This window comes from Lycium barbarum, chromosome 2 (assembly GCF_019175385.1).
Source record: "Lycium barbarum isolate Lr01 chromosome 2, ASM1917538v2, whole genome shotgun sequence".
NCBI lineage: Eukaryota > Viridiplantae > Streptophyta > Magnoliopsida > Solanales > Solanaceae > Lycium > Lycium barbarum.
Genome location: NC_083338.1, coordinates 142,982,820 through 143,001,800, shown reverse-complemented (window position 1 = coordinate 143,001,800; position 18,981 = coordinate 142,982,820). Strand labels below are relative to the sequence as shown.

Genomic DNA, 18,981 nt, shown 5'->3' with positions numbered 1-18,981 from the left:
CGGCCAAATATGTAATTTGCGCGCCCAAAAATATAGAGTATTATTTGCTTTGCTCATGAAAAATTAAACCCGCACTTAGAGAGAGTATATTGTAAACATAATTAAGTGAATAAATTGTGTTCTCTCTGATGTGAAGGAATTGGTTCAAACTTAAAATAGAAAGCGAGGTAGCTAGACAGTTGTATTTAATGTAAGAAAAGTCGGTCGAGTGGTGAAACAAAATGTCAATATTCACTAAAATTATCATTTGTAGAAAGCTGAAAACAGTAGAAATTTTATTGGGAGCTAAGAAAAGAAATTGATCACGTTAGTCAAAGTAATAATGAGAACCATCTACCATAGTCATCCACTGTCGAAGGGGATATTTTTCTTTTTTCTTTTGCAAGCTTAAGCTTATTATAAATATATGCGACATTGCAATATATACCTACTCAAAATAACTTTTTCTTCTTCTTCTTTTTCTTCTTCTCTCTCAAGTTGTCCCTCCCTTTAATACTCCTTCTCCCCCTCATCCACAAAATGTTGAAAATGCTGTCCAAAATGGCTATGTGCAAATCACACGGTCAAGATTCTTCTTATTTCATAGGATGGCAAGAATATGAGAAGAACCCTTATGATCCCATTCAAAATCCTTCTGGTATTATTCAAATGGGTCTAGCTGAGAATCAGGTACCGAATATGCACATAAACTTATGAGTAGTTATTATTATTAAAACACTGAACTCAACTTAATTCTCTTTCCTTCTTAAAAAAATTGGTTGATTCCACACATAAAAAGAGTGGTTTTAATTATTACGGATGCATGATTATTAATGATATATCTTGAGAAGAAAAGACTAAATATATAATTCTAGAGTAAATGATCGATGATTGAAAAGTATAATGGAATATTCCATATAGTTCAGTATCATGACAAATTATATACTTCTTCATTCCAATTTAAGTGTGTTGATTAGTTTGACAAGCTAGTCACATAGTTTGAATTTTTTAATCTTAAACAAGTCATATAGAATATTGAAATTTAAGAATTACCAAATTAAAAAGAAAAGACACTTAAATGGAAATGGAGAAATCGGAGTATATTGGATCATCTCAAAAGAAAAAGTAAGGAACAACAATCATGTGCTACATTTGCTAATACTATATGTCTTGTTTTCAAAGGTTGGCTTTTGCTTCACGTGACATTACCAATTATACCAACCAAAAAGTGTTTGATTGAAACACTAGGCAGTACCTCATGTCTGGAATACCATGCACAACTTTTTTGTTTTTGTTTCTGGTTATATTTCCTTTAGGAAACATGAGTATCTAACTCTAACCTTATATTTTTCTTCTTCTAATTAATCAAATAGCTATCTTTCGATCTTCTTGAATCATGGCTCACAAGGAACCAAGATGTAATTCAGTTTAGAGAAAATGGAGGATCCATGTTCAGAGACTTGGCTCTTTTCCAAGATTATCATGGCTTGCAGGCTTTCAAGAATGTAAGTTTCTTACTTCTTCTTTAATCTTTTGGCTTTTATTTATTTTTTATTTTTATTTTTATTTTTTTTATAGCTAATTGATTCTGGGACCTTTTTAGAGTCAGGATCTTGTCTTTACTATGTTTTCACGTGCGTGTTCCAAATTCGCACTCTGTAAATAAATTCTGGGTTTATAAATTTCCAGTGTAAAAGGAGAAAAAAAAATTCTAATCTTAAGCTACATTTTATTTTCCAGGTACTAGTGGAATTCATGGCTGAGATCAGAAGAAAGAAAGTAAAATTTGATCCAGAGAAGTTAGTACTCACAGCTGGTTCAACTTCAGCAAATGAAACCCTCATATTTTGCTTATCTGAACCTGGAGAAGCTCTCCTTATTCCAACTCCTTATTATCCCGGGTAACATTACCCTTCCATCAGTTATACAAATAAATTAACAACGATTTTTTAAAGTTATAAGCATCGATTGTTGCAGAGTAATTTTTTCGTCGGATGTGTCAAATAACACGTAGTAACAAGTTTTACCCTTTATTTTAGGTTATCAATCAATATTTATATTTATATGAAATTATCTTTAAAGTGAAAAGATGGTTACTGTGTCCATCTCATCAACATGGTATCAATGTCTTGGGTCCAAGTCTCATATACAACCCAAAACGTAAAAAAAATCAAACTGACATGTGAAAGGACGTGTTAATTAGACATAAAAAGTAATACTCCATCCGTCCCAATTTATGTGACACCATTTGACTTGACACAAAATTTAAGAAAGAAAGAAAGACTTTTAAAATGTGTGGTCCAAAACAAGTCTTATATAAATGTGTGGCTGTAAATCATCTCATAAAGTTAAAATGGTTCTAAATATAGAAAAGTGATATTTTTTTTGAGACGGACCAAAAAGAAAATGGTGCCACGTAAATTGGGACAGAGGAAGTGGTAATTATTAGAACTGTACCTCTAATCGCTTAAGCTTTTATATGAGACAATCACACACTCCAATGGTATAATTAAATACTCCTATTTGTTATACTATCAGTGTATAGAATTTAAAATTCATTAACTCTATACAAATTCTAAACCATTATTCTGATTTGTAATGTTTCCCTTTGCTGTATGTCATGACAGGTTTGATAGGGACCTTAAATGGAGAACAAGGGCTGAAATTGTACCCATACACTGCTACAGTTCAAATAATTTCAGAATTACTGAATCCGCCCTTGAAGAAGCATATGAACAAGCCCAAAAGCTGAATTTAAGAGTCAAGTGTGTATTCATCACAAATCCTTCAAATCCACTAGGTACAACAATGTCACGGGACGAACTAAACATTCTAATCACATTTGCCATGACCAAAAATATTCATATAGTTAGCGACGAAATATACGCTGGAACAGTATTCGATTCACCAAAATTCATAAGCATTACGGAGGCATTAATCGACAGAAAACTCGAAAAATCCAAAATGTGGAACCAAGTTCACATTGTGTCGAGTCTATCAAAGGATCTAGGCCTTCCAGGTTTCAGAATTGGTATGATTTATTCGAATAACGAAACACTTATAGCTGCTGCTACAAAAATGTCGAGTTTTGGACTAATTTCGTCGCAAACTCAGTATCTATTGTCTAAAATTCTTGGAGATAAAAAATTTGTAAAACGTTACATTAAAGAAAACAAGAAGCAATTGAAACATAGAAGGGAAATGCTCGCTTCAGGGCTAGCGACTTCGGGGATTGAGTGTTTGAAAAGTAACGCTGGTTTATTTTGCTTTGTGGATATGAGGCATTTGCTAAAGTCTAACACATTTGAAGCAGAAATGGAATTGTGGAAGAAAATAATTAGTGATGTTGGTTTAAATGTGTCTCCTGGATCCTCTTGTCACTGCAGTGAACCTGGTGTGGGGTCCAGTCCTCTATCCCATATTTTAAGAAAGGAAGATTTTTCTTCCTTTGACAAAATCACATTGGTAGCAATTGTGGGATTGGCCAACAAGTCAATTCTTTTGTTCACATAGCCGTGATGTAAGCGCTTACCTCATCTTAGTCGTGATGTAAGCGCTTAGCTCATCATAGTTGTGATGTAAGCGCTTACCTCATCATAGGAAATTCATTCCTATAAATAGGCGGCTTATGGTTCATTTGTATCAACACCAAGATCATTTGCTATACACACCAAAATCTCAGACAATACATCTGAGTGAGAGCAAAGTGAGGTGTTCCATAGACTGTGAGAAAATAGTCTGTGAAGAAAAATAGAGTGTGAGTGATATTGTAGTAAGGTGGGAAATCAAAAGAGTGTTATTTCTTTTGTGGGTGTAGTGGTCTTAGGAGTATTTGTACTCGTTACTACACAGTGTAAAATTCCTCTATAGTGATATCAGCTGCTCCTCTTGGCCGTGGTTTTTCCCTTATTCAGAAGGGTTTCCACATAAAATCTTGGTGTCATTATTGCTGCATTTTATTCTTGCTGATTTAACCATAAGTTAGTGTTCCGCGTTTATCACTAATACCGTGAATATTATTTTTGCGGGTCTATTTTATTCCCATCAAGTGGTATCAGAGCCAAGGTTCTGTCTGAGTATGCTCTGTGGTTGCAGCACAGTCTGAACTTCCACATCAGAAAAGAATTACTTTGGTCTTCGAATAAAATAGTATTTGTATTTGTGATAAACGATGGAAGCCAACACTAGTAGAATGGTTACATTGAGTGGCGTAAATTATGCCATTTGGAAGGGCAAAATGGAAGATTTACTCTATGTCAAGAATTTTCATCAACCTGTCTTTGCCAATAAAAAGCCTGATAATAAATCAGATGAAGAGTGGAATTTGTTGCATCGGCAGGTTTGCGGCTTTATTAGACAGTGGGTTGACGATAATGTGTTGAACCATATTTCTGGAGAGACACATGCTCGGACCCTATGGGAGCATCTTGAAAGTTTGTATGCTCGAAAAACTCGTACCAACAAGATGTATGCAATGGTATGCACTCGACCAGATATTGCTCATGCAGTCGGTGTTGTTAGCAGATTTCTCGAAAATCCAGGGAAAGAGCATTGGGAAGCTATGAAGTGGATACTCAGGTATCTAAGAGGAAGCTCAGGGGGAGCTATACCATGGCAGTCGAAGTTGCAGAAGTGTGTCGCACTATCAGATATGCTGACCAAGGTGGTACCGAGAGACAAGTTCGAATCGTGCAAAGAATTTGTCGGCATGCACTCAAATTAGAAGCCAGTGTACCCTCCTTCAGGTGAATGGGACTGGAGGGGGAGATTTGTGGGGTCCAGTCCTCTATCCCATATTTTAAGAAAGGAAGATTTTTCTTCCTTTGACAAAATCACATTGGTAGCAATTGTGGGATTGGCCAACAAGTCAATTCTTTTGTTCACATAGCCGTGATGTAAGCGCTTACCTCATCTTAGTCGTGATGTAAGCGCTTAGCTCATCATAGTTGTGATGTAAGCGCTTACCTCATCATAGGAAATTCATTCCTATAAATAGGCGGCTTATGGTTCATTTGTATCAACACCAAGATCATTTGCTATACACACCAAAATCTCAGACAATACATCTGAGTGAGAGCAAAGTGAGGTGTTCCATAGACTGTGAGAAAATAGTCTGTGAAGAAAAATAGAGTGTGAGTGATATTGTAGTAAGGTGGGAAATCAAAAGAGTGTTATTTCTTTTGTGGGTGTAGTGGTCTTAGGAGTATTTGTACTCGTTACTACACAGTGTAAAATTCCTCTATAGTGATATCAGCTGCTCCTCTTGGCCGTGGTTTTTCCCTTATTCAGAAGGGTTTCCACATAAAATCTTGGTGTCATTATTGCTGCATTTTATTCTTGCTGATTTAACCATAAGTTAGTGTTCCGCGTTTATCACTAATACCGTGAATATTATTTTTGCGGGTCTATTTTATTCCCATCACCTGGCTGGTTCAGAATTTGTTTCGCGAATATGTCAGGAGAAACTCTTGACATCGCGATGCAGAGGATTAATAATTTTGTCAATTCCAGCACAGATTTTTGCCGGGATATTCAGCAGCAGCCTCCATTAATGGCGGCCGCTAGCTCAAGAAGGAGGACAATTGCGAATTGGGTTGTGAAGTTATCATCAGGTGATGGAAGAACGTTGAAAGATGGAATATAGTGAAGATGCTCTATTATTGTCGTGTTTGATATTTGATGTAATTTGAGAGTTGATTGTAGTAAAGCTAGGGAACATATATATTGTTCTGTAGAGTATTTCTATTAGTATTATTGGCTTTTATTGCTATGTAGAGTTATGTCATGTTTCACATATGGTCAGCCCGCTGGTAGCTTTCATATATATTTTATGTCCATTTTCAAATGTTATTATAACACGTTGCTTCATTAATAAAATCGCAATCACTAGAAAAATGGGACCAAAAGAGTTGTTGAGATTGAGATATTGATGGAATAAATTTAATTTCTCTGCATACAATATTTGCACCAAGCAAATGAATGTAAAATACATGTCTTACCTATAAACTTCTACCATCACTTAATTCATCATAATTAAAATGTAATCTTACTTTAATTTATGGTTTTTATTAATGCAAAATTATCAGATTTATTTGGCTTAAACACGGAATGTGTGAATAATAGTTTTAAACATAAGATCAGGTCCTAGTAAGCAACCATCCATTTGTAAATTAGGTATAACGTTTAATTTTCAGTATTAAGTTTAGACTGTTAAAATTTTCCCCTGAACTAATCTCTTTCGACAAGACTTAATTTTGACGTGTTAATGTTGGCGCTCAAGGCTACTCTTCACCGTGAAACCAATAAACCTAAACATTGACACATATATAGGGCACTTCGACATATAAATGTTGGATCATTTACTTGTTCTTAATCTTATAATTCAATACATTTTGAGATATATAAATATAATTTAGTGTGGCATTGTTTAATTTCACTGATTGTTTTAGAAATTAGGAGTAGTACTTATCTTGCCACTTGTAGTTTCAAGAAAAGTGAACTTCATTTGTGGCACATTAGTGATATTCAACTAACAACTCACTTATTTAGGTAATCATCCACGCATAAGTTGAACAATTTTATCACGGTTCTAACAAGTTATGCTAAAGAATTGTAGGACTTATTATTAGAAATCAACCTATGTAAAGATATAAAGGCAATATATATTATCATAAAAGAAATAGAACTATGCACATTTCTTGCATATATAATCTCATTTTAGGTAATTACAAAATTGAAAGGCGCGCAATAATATAATTTGTTAGTTAAATCCATATGTTTTGTCATGTTTATGAGTTTGGAGAATTATCATGATAAGTATCAATAGAAGATGAAGAAATCATCTCGAGCGCCCCAAAAAGGGGGGAAAAGAAGCCAAAGTAAATAGGTAAAACTTTCATCTACATTTTAGTACTTCACATTCTACAATCGTTTAGTATATATTTGAGGACAAATAGTGTGGAAAAATGTCAATACTTTTCTCACTTAACAAGGGTAGAACTGCACTCTAAGGAAAGTCAGGGACAAGAATTTATTCCTGACCGATAAACTAACCACCCCCCCCCCCCCCCCCCCCCACAAAAAATGAGGGTCAAAATTTTAGAGGATTAAGAATTTAAGACAAAATTTACAAAAAATAAAATAAATCTATAACTCGAATGCAACAAAAGATATAGGTTGTGATGGGATAGTTGAGGTTCCTCCATCCTTAACTAGAGGTTTCGAGTATGAACCTTAGGAATGCTGTCAGGTCAGTAGCGAAGTTAGTAATTTAGCGAAGGGCGTACAAATTTTCTTCTCACTTGTGTTAAGGGTGTGCAAAATTAAAATATATACTCATAGTAGCTAATATTTAATCTATGTATAAAAAAATTAAATATATACTCATAATAGCTAACATTTAACCTATGTATACCGTGTAATTTTCCAGGGAAGGGCTAAGGTGGCTCCGCCCATGATGCTGCCCCCAAAATGGGCCCTTCAATTCATGATATAGATTTAATCGAGCCCTTATAATACGGGTACCGCGGGTGGAAAACCCAAAAAAAAGGGGAAAGAACGTCGCTGCACCTTGAAAATAGAATAATTACTTGCCTATATCCCTCATACTTTCATGCCCCTGAAACTATTTAACGCCCCCAAAATTATGGTACCAATATGGTATATAAATATACTGGGATAGTATCATGTCCATTTATTCAAAAAACACACATTTCTTAAAAAAACCTCTATGATACCATCATCTTATATACATATACTGTAAAAGTATTGTGGAGGACCGCTTCAGTCCTTCAATGAGACACTCCTCAGTTCATTATAATATCATCGTGGTACATAAATATACTGAGACGATATCATGGAGGACTGCTTCAGTCCTTCTCTTATCATGGAGGAAGGGTTTTGGGCGAGAGGGTACTCGGGTAAATATTTTCAGCCGATTGGGAAAGAAGCGAAATTAGTTTATCAGGGGGCATGGGCGGGTAAATATTTTACATTTTAGGGGTATTTTGTGTTATTTTCCCCAAAAAAAAAAAACAATATATGTCATAACATTGATACACGTGGCATACGTGTCCAATATGTTAACTGAAGAAAGCGGCTAATGCATTTGGGACAACAACGGTAGTGCATCGGTTCAGTTTGCATGAAAACTGAAACAATTCAATCAAACCGGGATACTGACAGTTAGGAGCGGTTCCATTCCGTTATACACTTAATCCACGTGGCAATTCTTTTCGGGCCCACAAAATCTCACTTGCTATTATATAAATTCACGCACGCACACTCGCAATCGACGCGCCTTCTTCTTCGGTCATTCTCTCTCGTCTCCCAAATCCTAACGCAAAAGCAAAAAACAACAAAAAAAATAAAAACTAAAAAAAAAGAACGAATTTTCTAGGGTTTCTTTTGAGTCGAAGCAATCACTATTTTGTTGCTTAAAGCATGCATCGCTTTTTCATTAAATAAATAAAAAAAATTGCGTTTGGATTCGTCATTTCGTCATTCTGAAATTGGAAAAAAGTTTACAATTTCAGGTGATTTTTCTCATTTTTTTTCTTTCTGTTTCTCTGACAAATATTCATGTTTTTCTTATTGTGTGTCGGATTTTTGTCTAGAATCTTCTTTGGTAACGTTTTGATTTACGTTTATTAGTTATTACCATTGTTTTGAGTAATGTGTGGTATTTTTGCTGTTACGAGACACTTTATTGCCTTTGAATTGATCTCCTTGGAAACTGATGTAAAATTATTCAAAGTTGCTGTTTGCATAAACTGAATAGTGTGAAGAAGCATTACATTAACTGTAAATTGTTCATTTTTAACTTAATTTTGGTTGTGCATGTTATCTATGCCCTGAGTTTGAACTTCATCGCAATTCAGTATGCTAGGTAGTGTTGAAGTGTGGTCATCTCATCTAAATGCTTAGGTTGTTAGAGAGAGCACACTTTTATTTATTTAATTATGTTCTTAACATGCCTCCTCACACGGGCGCCTGATTCTTTTTTCATGCTCCAAGCACGTGGAATATTTTTTTGACGATGGGTGGGACCTCTGCCTGCTCTGATTCCATGCTGAAGTGTGACAATCTCATCTAAAAACTTAAGCTGTTAAAGCAAGCACACTTTTACTATTTAATTATATTCTCAACAGTAGAATGCAAACGCGTAATGTCAATCAGGGAACATTTGAGATGAGCATGCTTGCAAGGCTGAAGCTTTCCTATGTGACCCCTTAGTTTGATTGTATCTTAGTAACAATGTTGTATTTCTTTTCCTTTTTTTAATCGTTCATTTTTGTGTGTATTGTGCAAATGTCAGCTGGTTATCACCAGATAATTTGGTTTTTATTATGTGCAAAACATAAATTCTTCACTGTGCTTTTACTTTGCAGTTTCTTAACCTTAATGCACCAACGTTGCTGCTGCGTCTAGATGTTTTCAATCTTTAAAGGAAGGCAGCAATGATTACATGTTCTAATTAGTGAGGTTTCTGAAGTATTTGGGGACGGAGATGAAGCTAGCTGCTTTGTTGACTTCTGCTGGTATCAATACTGCAGTGTGCGTAGTGTTGTTCTCCTTGTATTCAGTTTTAAGGAAACAACCAAGCTTTGTAAATGTTTACTTTGGCGCGAAGATTGCTCAGGTACGAGCAAGACAACAGGACGCCTTTCGCTTTGATCGATTTGTTCCTTCTCCAAGTTGGATCCTAAAGGCATGGGAGACATCTGACGAAGAAATATGCGCTACTGGTGGCTTGGATGCAGTCGTATTCGTGCGGATGATTGTTTTCAGGTGAAATTGGAATGCCAGCACTTTATTAGTTGTTAGATTTTCTACTGTTTAAGAAAAAGTCAATTTAACTCCTGATATAATTTAAATGAATTAGTTTAAATTAGCTTCTATCAAATTTGCTTCCATTTCGACTATTTTCATCATTTGCAGGGAAAATTTCAGCAAGCATAGAATTTATAGTAAAGGAGCTTGCATACTTTTGCATGGTCAATTAGTATATATTGCATAAATCGTTGTTTTGTATTGTCTAATGTGAAGTTGTTTACCAATTGCCAAAATAGTAGTCATGGCTTATTGTCTTTCTGTCATTGCCCTGTCATTATTCCCTTAAAAGGGTGGATGATTGAATTTCATTGGTTAAACTTTCTGATGAATATTTAGCAGTATGGTTTTGTCTTGTAAGGATGTACAGAAGATGTCAGACGAGTGGGTAGTAAAATAAGTTTGTCAAATATTGGGGTTTTGGGGAGCATAGTAAAAGAAGAATTAACAAAAACAAAACAGAATCTGTTCTCTGGTAATTTATGATGGCTCAACCAACTGCAATGGTATATGTACTGTTTAAGAGATTTTGGTGTCTTTCCTGGTTATAGTGGACCTGTGTAGTTTGTGTTAGTGTGCTATTGTGAGAATGTTGTGACCAAAAAAGCTTAGTTATACTTATTGGGAATATATCAAATACTACCTATAGTAGTGTTACACTTCTTGTCTCATTGCCTGCGGATGCTATGATAAATGTTACTTAGAAAGTATGGTTAAACATTTATATCTCTGCTTAGTACTTTTCTGTTCAACCACATTCTCTTTGATAATTATTTTAACCTTCAGACTTTGTATCACTGCCAACAGTGCAGTTATGAAGTTCAGTTTGAAGAATAACCTTCCAATTGCACTTTATTATGTCTATGAACCATTACTCTATTGCAGTAAACTTACTCTCCTGCTGCTCATTGTGGACAGTTTCCGAATATTCTCCATTGCAGCTATTGTATGCAATTTCCTTGTGCTCCCGCTTAATTATTTTGGAAAAGAGATGCAACGTCACCAAATTCCAGCTGAGACATTGGAGGTATTCACCATTGTGAATGTTGAGGAAGGGTCAAGATGGTATGAAACAAGTACAAAATTGCTGATAATGATTTAAATGCAGTTGATTAATCTATTGTCTTCTCAATGGACATACTCAGATGCACATCGCAAGAGGCTCTTTTACTCACATTTTGGAAATAGAATGAGAACTAAAACTTCAATTTGTTGTTTCTTGAAAGTGTCTGCAAGTCTGCTAATGCCCTGTTCTGTCTCGTTTTCATTTTTGAAACTTGTTTAAGTAAATCCTGAATTACCATCTCAAAAAAAAAAAAAAAAGAGTAAATCCTGAAATTAATCTTACTGAGAATAGAGAAAGTATTACTATAGAGACTGTGTGTTGAAAGTTGATCAAGGAAGCATTTGTAGAAGGTAGTTTCCTAAGTCTTTATTTGTCAGATTAAGTTAGTTTTCTAATCTGTTGCTTCATTATAATCCGATTCAGTTTTACCTACATATGCCTTTCATCTTCTTCAGGCTTTGGGCTCACTGCTTTGCGCTGTACCTCATATCCTGCTGTGCTTGTTTTCTTCTTTACCTTGTAAGAAATCACGACTAATTTCCATTTGCTGCTTTTTCTTTGAAAATGTATGCATTTCATACTTGATCCTTAGTATGTGATAGTATGTATGCTATGTATGTTCTTTTGTCATAAAAGGTCTTCACTTGCTTTTAGGAGTACAAAAGCATTTCAAGGATGAGGCTGGCTTACTTTACTTCATCTGTTTCCAACCCAAGTTATTTCACAGTTCTTGTTCGTGCCATCCCATGGTCGCGAGATGAATCGTACAGTGGAACAGTGACGAGATTCTTTACAAATTTCTATGCATCAAGTTTTTTATCTCATCAAATTGTTTATCGATCTGGCTCTGTTCAGAAACTGGTGGTGGGTATTCACTCTGTTTTGGTAGTCTCATTATAGAAATATTTCCCTTGCATGTCAAAGCTTGATGTGGCTTTGAAGTTTCTCTTCTATAGCACATATATTATCCTCTTCTGGTTCCAATTAAATATTAATATGAGCTGAAAATTTTCACTTTATATGATGGGAGATGTTCTATAAGTTTCTTCATATTTCTTAAGGCCATAATGGTGAGAAAATGACTTCGAATTGTTTGTACCCGGTGCTATGTATTATTTTGCTGTAGATGTTTGTCAAAAAATTAGGATGAAGACTTTTAAGTACTTTTTCTTTTGTAAAAGCTCAAAAGGTAAATGGTTTTGAAACTGCATGATACGGAAAAATTTAACTGCAAAACGGAGTTGGTTGGTTTTATATGCTGGCAATTAATTTTCCACATTGGAAACTAGTAATTCTCCTTAGAAATGTAGAGATAGTTTTCTTCATAGTAGACATAAGGTGCCTGAAGCCTCAGGAATATGATCTATATTTTCCTCTTGAATACTATGCTTTCTGCCATTATTGTTAGGATCAAGTTTTTTTATTTTTTTATTTTTTATTTTTTTATTTATTGTAATGCCAACTCCTATGAGTTTCCATGGCGCTAGTTAAAAAAGCACTACGATTCAAGTAATAGCACGCCCCAAAGTCCCTCTATCTTCTGCTAGTTTTTCCTCATAAAGCATATTTATGTCAGCTAAACAAAAGTAACTATCTTGATCTTGATCAAGACTTCTGCTTGTACTGTGGTTTGACATTATTCTCCCTTGTGCTTTTTATTTCTTTCTTCTGGTTATTAATGTGCCAAATGTTGCATGACTGCAGACTGATGCAGGGAAGATGTGCAAGATGCTAAAACTGACACCTAGGGAACTACATATTGGATCAAATTCCATGAGATGTGGCCTTTGTGGAACAACAGCATCATTCAGCATGCTTCCCATGGATGCGGAAGGTGACAAAGGAAGAAGTGATTTTGGTGGTTCAGATTTGAGGAAAAAGGTATTTGAGTGATTCTCATTATTTTCATCTGTTCTCGCAACTAGGCAGATTTCATATCATTGTCATGACTTCCACTGATTGTTAGAATTAAGCCATAGCATATTTAGAGAGAAAGTTTCCCAGTCAATACACTATAGGTGGAACATTACCTTCTTGGAACTATGTCTGTGTTCATTTGAGGCTTGACATGTGCTGCACTATTAACTTCTCAGTTCTCATGCTGCTTGGTAAAGTTTACTTATAACGCACAGTTCTAAGTTTGCTTAATCTTCAACAGAAGGAACAATACTAAGTTGCGCTTGTTCCTGATTTAACTAAATAGATTACAGTCTCATAAACTACAGATTTCTTTTGGTATGCTTGACTTTTTTGTCTTGAAAATTTTGAATTAGCTTCATTTTTCATGAGGGCCAAAATAAGAAGTGAAATGAACACACAATTTTTTCTTGCAGGAGTCTGCAGCTGCTTTAGTGTTTTTCAGGAATCGCTATGCTGCTTCGGTTGCTTCTCAGGGCCTTCAATCTCGAAATCCCATGTCATGGGTCACAAATCTTTCTCCAGAACCAGACGATATGTATTGGTCAAACATTTGTGTCCCATATAGACTCCTTTGGATCCGCAAAATAGCTATTCTTGTGGCCTCGATGGCTTTGGTGGCATTTTTCATTGTGCCTGTTTCATTAACACAAGGTCTTGTTCACCTAGACAAGCTTCAAAAGACATTTCCATTCCTTAAAGGAGTTTTAAAGAGGTAATCCCGTCACTGCCTATTTTGGTAAAATTATAATGACACAGTATAAATCCCACAAGTGAGGTCTGGGGAGGGTAGGGTGTATGCAAACCTTAACCCTACCTCGTGGAGGTAGAGAGACTGTTTCCGAAAGGCCCTCGGCTCAAGTGCATCAAATCACTGCCTATTTTGGTAAAATTATAACCCTAATTATTTAATTTTTAAAAGATTTTACCTTGAAAATCTATTTTTGCATGGAGTACAGTTATTGATCATTCTCTCTCTCTCTCTCTCTCTCACACACACACACACACACACACAGAGCACGGGGAAATAAAGTCATGTTTCTTGATTCAAGGTTGCCTTTTTCTTTTTCACAATGATTTACCACCTTCCTCTGTCCTTGCAGTGTTTCCATTCCGCTACTAACTTTAATGCTTCTCTTTCATTCTATGTATTAACCTTAATTTATCAGCCTAGAGATACATAATATTCCTGCCAATTTATGACGTCTGAACTATATCCATGGGCAATATGGCTATCTTTTATCCCTTTCTTTCTTGCAGGAAAGCAATGAGTCAGCTGGCTACAGGATATCTACCAAGTGTCGTGTTAATAATATTTATGTACATGGTTCCTCCAATAATGTTGCTATTTTCTACATTGGAAGGCTCTATCTCTCGTAGTGGCAGGAAGAGGAGTGCATGCATAAAAGTTTTGTGCTTCTTCATCTGGAATGTTTTCTTTGGTAACATCCTCTCGGGGTCTGTGATTGAGAGGTTCAGTAAGATTTTTAAGGATGTAAATTACCTACTTGCAACGGCAGTACCATCAACGGTAACCTGCCTCCTCTACGTGTATATGTGTGTTTACCTGCTTTCCCTTTCGTCCTAACTGTTTTTCTCAATCCTCAAATATTAAATCGAAAATATTTGATTTTAGGGATTCATCATGTTTCTGTTAATGATTCCCAAGAGAAAACAACAACGCTAATACTAGGTTTACTTCTAGCCTTTTTTTATTGGGTTGATGGATGCTAGAGAGCTAGTCTTCTTTAGTGTAGTTATTATTCATTTATGTGGTAGGAGAAAATCACTTCTCAGTTGCACCACATTTAATTCGAGATTAACAGGGTGAGAAGGAAAAAGACGGAAAGGTACAAGTCCTTCGTTGAAAGTACATGTCTTTTTTCCTACATCATCATTTATGATGACAGGCACAAACTTGTACTATTCCAACTTGTGACGAGAATGTAAGAGCAAATAAATCAAAATCTGTAGCGAGTAATGTGTCATCACTGCCTCTAAGCTGTCCAATTAGGAAATGGGAGACTTTGGGAAACTACACCTGCGTTCTCTTTATCCCTTATGTTTAAATTTCCTTATAGAGTACTTTCCCTACACAATGAACTGCCCTGTTTTGATCCTTTACCCTCCACCTTGCGACTTGAAGAATTCACAAAGTGTGATGATTAATGTAATTTTTTTTTTCGCAGGCCACATTTTTTATGACTTATGTTTTGGCATCAGGCTGGGCAAGTCTATCATGCGAACTCATGCAACCATTTGGTTTACTCTGCAACTTATTCTATAGATTTATTCTAAGAAACAAAGATGTCACTACATACGGTACATTGACTTTTCCATACCACACAGAAGTTCCGAGGATCCTTCTATTTGGGCTTTTTGGCTTTGTGTATTCCACATTGTCTCCTTTGATACTGCCATTCTTGCTGGTTTATTTTTCCCTTGCTTACCTTGTATACCGTAATCAGGTAAACTTCCCCTTCTGAATTGTTCCATCTATTCTTAATCTTCTTTTGTGTGTCCAATTTGGTTTTATTTATAAGATGAAATGTATAGGTTAAGGGTCGTAAAAAACATCCAGTAATTGCTTGGGCCAACAATAAGAGAAAAAGAAAATCAAGCCGTGCCTGGATTTTGTAAGGGCAGAGTATTCAGGATACCTGTTCTTGCCTTTATATTTTGAAAGTCAATGAGCTTCTTGCTACTCGCCTCTAAATTGCTTGCATTTCTCGTTATTCATTTGTGTGAAATTCATGAAAAATGATACCCCTGGAGATATTAGCTGTGTTTGAGTAGTGCTTTTGTAGCTGAATTGAATATTGTCTTAAGTTTTTATGGTTGCACCACAGTTATGTGCAGTAGGAACGAAACTAAAAATAAAATAAAATCATAAGACCTTATAAATATGCTTACCAAGTAATGTCCTCGCAGTCAAATTTGGTACTAAAGTAGTATCACCTCTGAGCATTTAGTAACGCAGTAGTTTTGCTTTGGCCTTTCAGTATTTCAAAGATTGTTATGCAACCTTATCTTATATCTACTTGAAATAATCAGGCGAAAAAATGTCATGAACAGATTATGTAGCAGCAAGAAGCTTCATTGATTATCTTGGATTATTAGATCTAATGAGAACCCCCAAAGTTCTTACTTATCAAAAAAAAAAAAAAAAAAAAAAAAAAAAAAAAAGATCCCCAATGTTCTTGGAATCTCGTAAGGAAATTGTGCATGAAAAGAAAGGCTTTTATTTTAAAAGCAACAAGATGATGTAATGTATGTAGTATAAGGAAGTTTACATTTGTGGCTTTTAAGATGACAAAAAGATCCTAATTACCAAGGTTAATGTGATAGTCATAACCAAGAATCCGTTGATCTGACAGTCAGGAACCATAGATTTTTGAAAAAATGTGTAATAGGACTCTTCTAATAAAGAAAGTGAACGTCATCTTGATTGGTTAAAAAAAGAACGGGGAGTCATTCAAGTGGGAGGACATTTCAAGAAAGGTTTTTGATTAATCTTATTTGTACCGCTATGTTTAGTATTATAACCTGAATATCTATGTCTGCATCCACACTTGTAGCCTGAGTTTGTAACATCAATTCACTAAAACTTTCAGATCCTCAATGTATACGTAACAAAATATCAAACTGGTGGAACTTATTGGCCTATTGTGCACAACGCAACAATTTTCTCAATGGTGCTGATGCAAATTATAGCCATGGCAGTCTTTGGACTAAAAAAGTCTACAGTGGCGTCAAGCTTCGTAATTCCGCTGATAATCTTGACGCTCCTTTTTAATGAGTATTGCAGGCAGAGGTTTCAACCATTATTCAGGCACATCCCTGCTCAGGTATATTTTAATTGCTACAATCGGTTTAGAATATTTTCCATTATATGCCTCTTATACCATGTGTTCATTTCCATAGATCCTTATTGAAATGGACCGACAGGATGAGCAAAATGGGAAAATGAAGGAGATCCATCAAAAACTCACATCAGCTTATACTCAGTTCAAATCCAGTTCCCGCACGCTGGGTGATCCTATGCCCCCAAATCATAACAACTGCAGGCTTGAAGACCTTGAAATTAATCCAGGTTCAAATTTCTAAATGACTATTATGCAACAATATTTATTTATTTGCATGTCTTATAAAATGTTCTTGACACCTTGTTGGCTATAGGAAAAAGTCCCGTCCATCTATCTTCTTAATGGGTTCAACATACGTTGAAATTGGAGAATCATAATCAAGTATATGAATTTCTGGGCATTTACATGCGGGAATGTTGCTAGTCGTGATTCTTCTAATTATTTATTTTTGGAGGAAGGCAGATGATATCTTGAATAGAGACTTTTAGTACACACAGGAGATAGTTCTTATGAGCGCTCCTGGAGCTGCAAGATTTTTGGAAGTTCTTAGATTATCTTCACATAGAGATGGGAAGATGAAGTTATTGAGTTTTGTACAGATGATAGTTCCATGAATACTGAAACCTTCTGCTAGAGTATGATGTTCTTAAATGTATAGTTGAAACACTTACAGGTTAATCTATCAGAGGATTTTGTTTATTCTAGCTTTTTGGCTATAGTTGTACATTTACTAGCAGGAAAATAAGAAATTAGACTTGCAATCCTTCCAATTACCTCTAGTCTTAGCAGTTTCATCAAGCCATTTTGCTATCATTCTAGTTGTTAATGAAGTGACTGCTTGATGTTCGATCGTGTAACTGGGACCACATCCAATGAATGTCTTGAACTCGGAGAAAGGGAACATGTAAATGCTACTCTGGAACTCCTAAAAGCCATCAACTATGTGTTCTGCCATTCTTGTAAACTCTCATTGTGTTGATTTATTTTATATTTATCTTTCATTTATTTTGATGTACTCATGTTGAATAGGTATTTTGTACCAATCTTCAAAATACATTAGAATTAATAGAAACCAATCTTCAAAATACATTAGCATTAGAAACCAATCTTCAAAATACATTAGCATTAATATAAACTACATGTACCCATATTAAATACTGATATACACCCGTATTGAAGGCGTACTAATAACAGATCCCATAAAACATAGGCAACTATGGCTTTACAACACAAAACACTGTTGCTCTTTACACCTTTCAACAATCCTCCTTGCACAAATATTACTTGCTGTTAAGTGAAATGTTTGACACATTAAGCAAAAGTTAGGAGATTACTTTGCCTAAGTTTAGCCTCCATTGGCCAAATAAGATCCTGAGAAAGACCTCTTGAACTCTATGGAGTCAATGCAGGTTTTCCTTATCATAATCCGTAGCTAGAGCTCATCCTATATTTGTAACCAAAACTCATCCTAGATTTCAAACTATCAAGCTTGATGTACATTGTCACGACCCAGCCCCGTGGGCCGCGACTGGCACCCTACCTGGGTACCCAGACCGAATCGCCTATTCATTTCCAAATCCAAACTTAATTCAGAATTTTGCAAAATCGTGTCAAACATAATTTATATCAAAATATGTCTTAAGCGGTCGCACAAATCAAAATGGCATATCAAATCCAAACTGGGCGGCGGAATAGACATCGCCGGTCAAAAGTGCAAACATAAGCATAAGGGCCATTTAGGGCCATCAAAACAAACGGACCGCTTTAAGACTAGAAAACAAATCAAACAAACGTATATAGGACCCTCGCCCCACATATATGACTACAGGCCTCTACGAACTCAAAACAAAGACATATGGCGAGACAGGGCCCCGCCGTACCCAAATCGTCAAATATACAGAGCATATACATAGCAAAAGGAGTCTGTACCAAAAGTGGACTCCGGATCAGAAGGAGTACTCCAAAATGGCAGAAAATGAAGCCTACAGTGGAGGATCACCAATGTCTGTACCTGCGGGCATGAAACGCAGCCCCCGAAGAAAGGGGGTCAGTACGGAATATGTACTGAGTATGTAAAGCACGGAGTACAGAAATATGGATCAAAACTGAAAGCAAATCAGATAACGAAGTGGAGTACAAATCAGTATGTCAAAATCCGTATCAAAGTCATATACGTATACATAATGCAAACGAAATCATGCAAACGCTTAAGAACGTGGTCGCCACTCCGACGCTGGCGCCACACACAGCATAACACCAGAAAGTTTCAAATCTCCGTACATCCCCGAACACAAACACAAACATAGGTGAGCGTATCGCATC

At 35.8% G+C, this 18,981-nt stretch overlaps 2 protein-coding genes across 4 annotated transcripts; both read left to right on the top strand.

Annotated features, from left to right (window-relative positions):
• Nucleotides 1-458: 458 nt before the first annotated feature.
• Nucleotides 459-5,623, top strand: LOC132627735 (1-aminocyclopropane-1-carboxylate synthase 3-like). The gene is made up of 5 exons (XM_060343292.1): nt 459-669; nt 1,353-1,484; nt 1,720-1,880; nt 2,607-3,368; nt 5,401-5,623. The coding sequence occupies exons 1-5, from the start codon at nt 520-522 to the stop codon at nt 5,621-5,623; spliced, it is 1,428 nt and encodes a 475-aa protein (XP_060199275.1). The 5' UTR covers nt 459-519.
• Nucleotides 5,624-8,150: 2,527 nt separating this feature from the next.
• LOC132627733 (CSC1-like protein RXW8) lies at nt 8,151-17,603 on the top strand. Of its 3 annotated transcripts, none has more exons than XM_060343290.1 (12): nt 8,151-8,513; nt 9,369-9,768; nt 10,729-10,875; nt 11,332-11,395; nt 11,531-11,740; nt 12,581-12,757; nt 13,210-13,508; nt 14,054-14,324; nt 14,983-15,261; nt 16,408-16,641; nt 16,742-16,886; nt 16,973-17,603. In XM_060343290.1, the coding sequence occupies exons 2-12, from the start codon at nt 9,488-9,490 to the stop codon at nt 16,999-17,001; spliced, it is 2,136 nt and encodes a 711-aa protein (XP_060199273.1). In that variant the 5' UTR covers nt 8,151-8,513; nt 9,369-9,487; the 3' UTR covers nt 17,002-17,603. The 3 variants fall into 3 exon arrangements, with proteins under 3 accessions (XP_060199273.1, XP_060199272.1, XP_060199274.1); XM_060343289.1 differs by having other exon boundaries at nt 8,152-8,513; nt 16,718-16,886; XM_060343291.1 differs by lacking the exon at nt 8,151-8,513 and having other exon boundaries at nt 9,637-9,768; nt 10,752-10,875; nt 16,718-16,886.
• Nucleotides 17,604-18,981: the final 1,378 nt, after the last annotated feature.

Bases quoted from the DNA above. Each gene is read 5' to 3' on its own strand.
- LOC132627735 (XM_060343292.1), top strand. From the start codon at position 520: ATGTTGAAAATGCTGTCCAAAATGGCTATGTGCAAATCACACGGTCAA. The intron at 1,485-1,719 runs GTAAGTTTCTTA...TTTATTTTCCAG, and splicing joins GCTTGCAGGCTTTCAAGAAT to GTACTAGTGGAATTCATGGC. The intron at 1,881-2,606 runs GTAACATTACCC...ATGTCATGACAG, and splicing joins CCAACTCCTTATTATCCCGG to GTTTGATAGGGACCTTAAAT.
- LOC132627733 (XM_060343289.1), top strand. From the start codon at position 9,488: ATGAAGCTAGCTGCTTTGTTGACTTCTGCTGGTATCAATACTGCAGTG. The intron at 13,509-14,053 runs GTAATCCCGTCA...TCTTTCTTGCAG, and splicing joins CTTAAAGGAGTTTTAAAGAG to GAAAGCAATGAGTCAGCTGG. The intron at 15,262-16,407 runs GTAAACTTCCCC...TAAAACTTTCAG, and splicing joins ACCTTGTATACCGTAATCAG to ATCCTCAATGTATACGTAAC.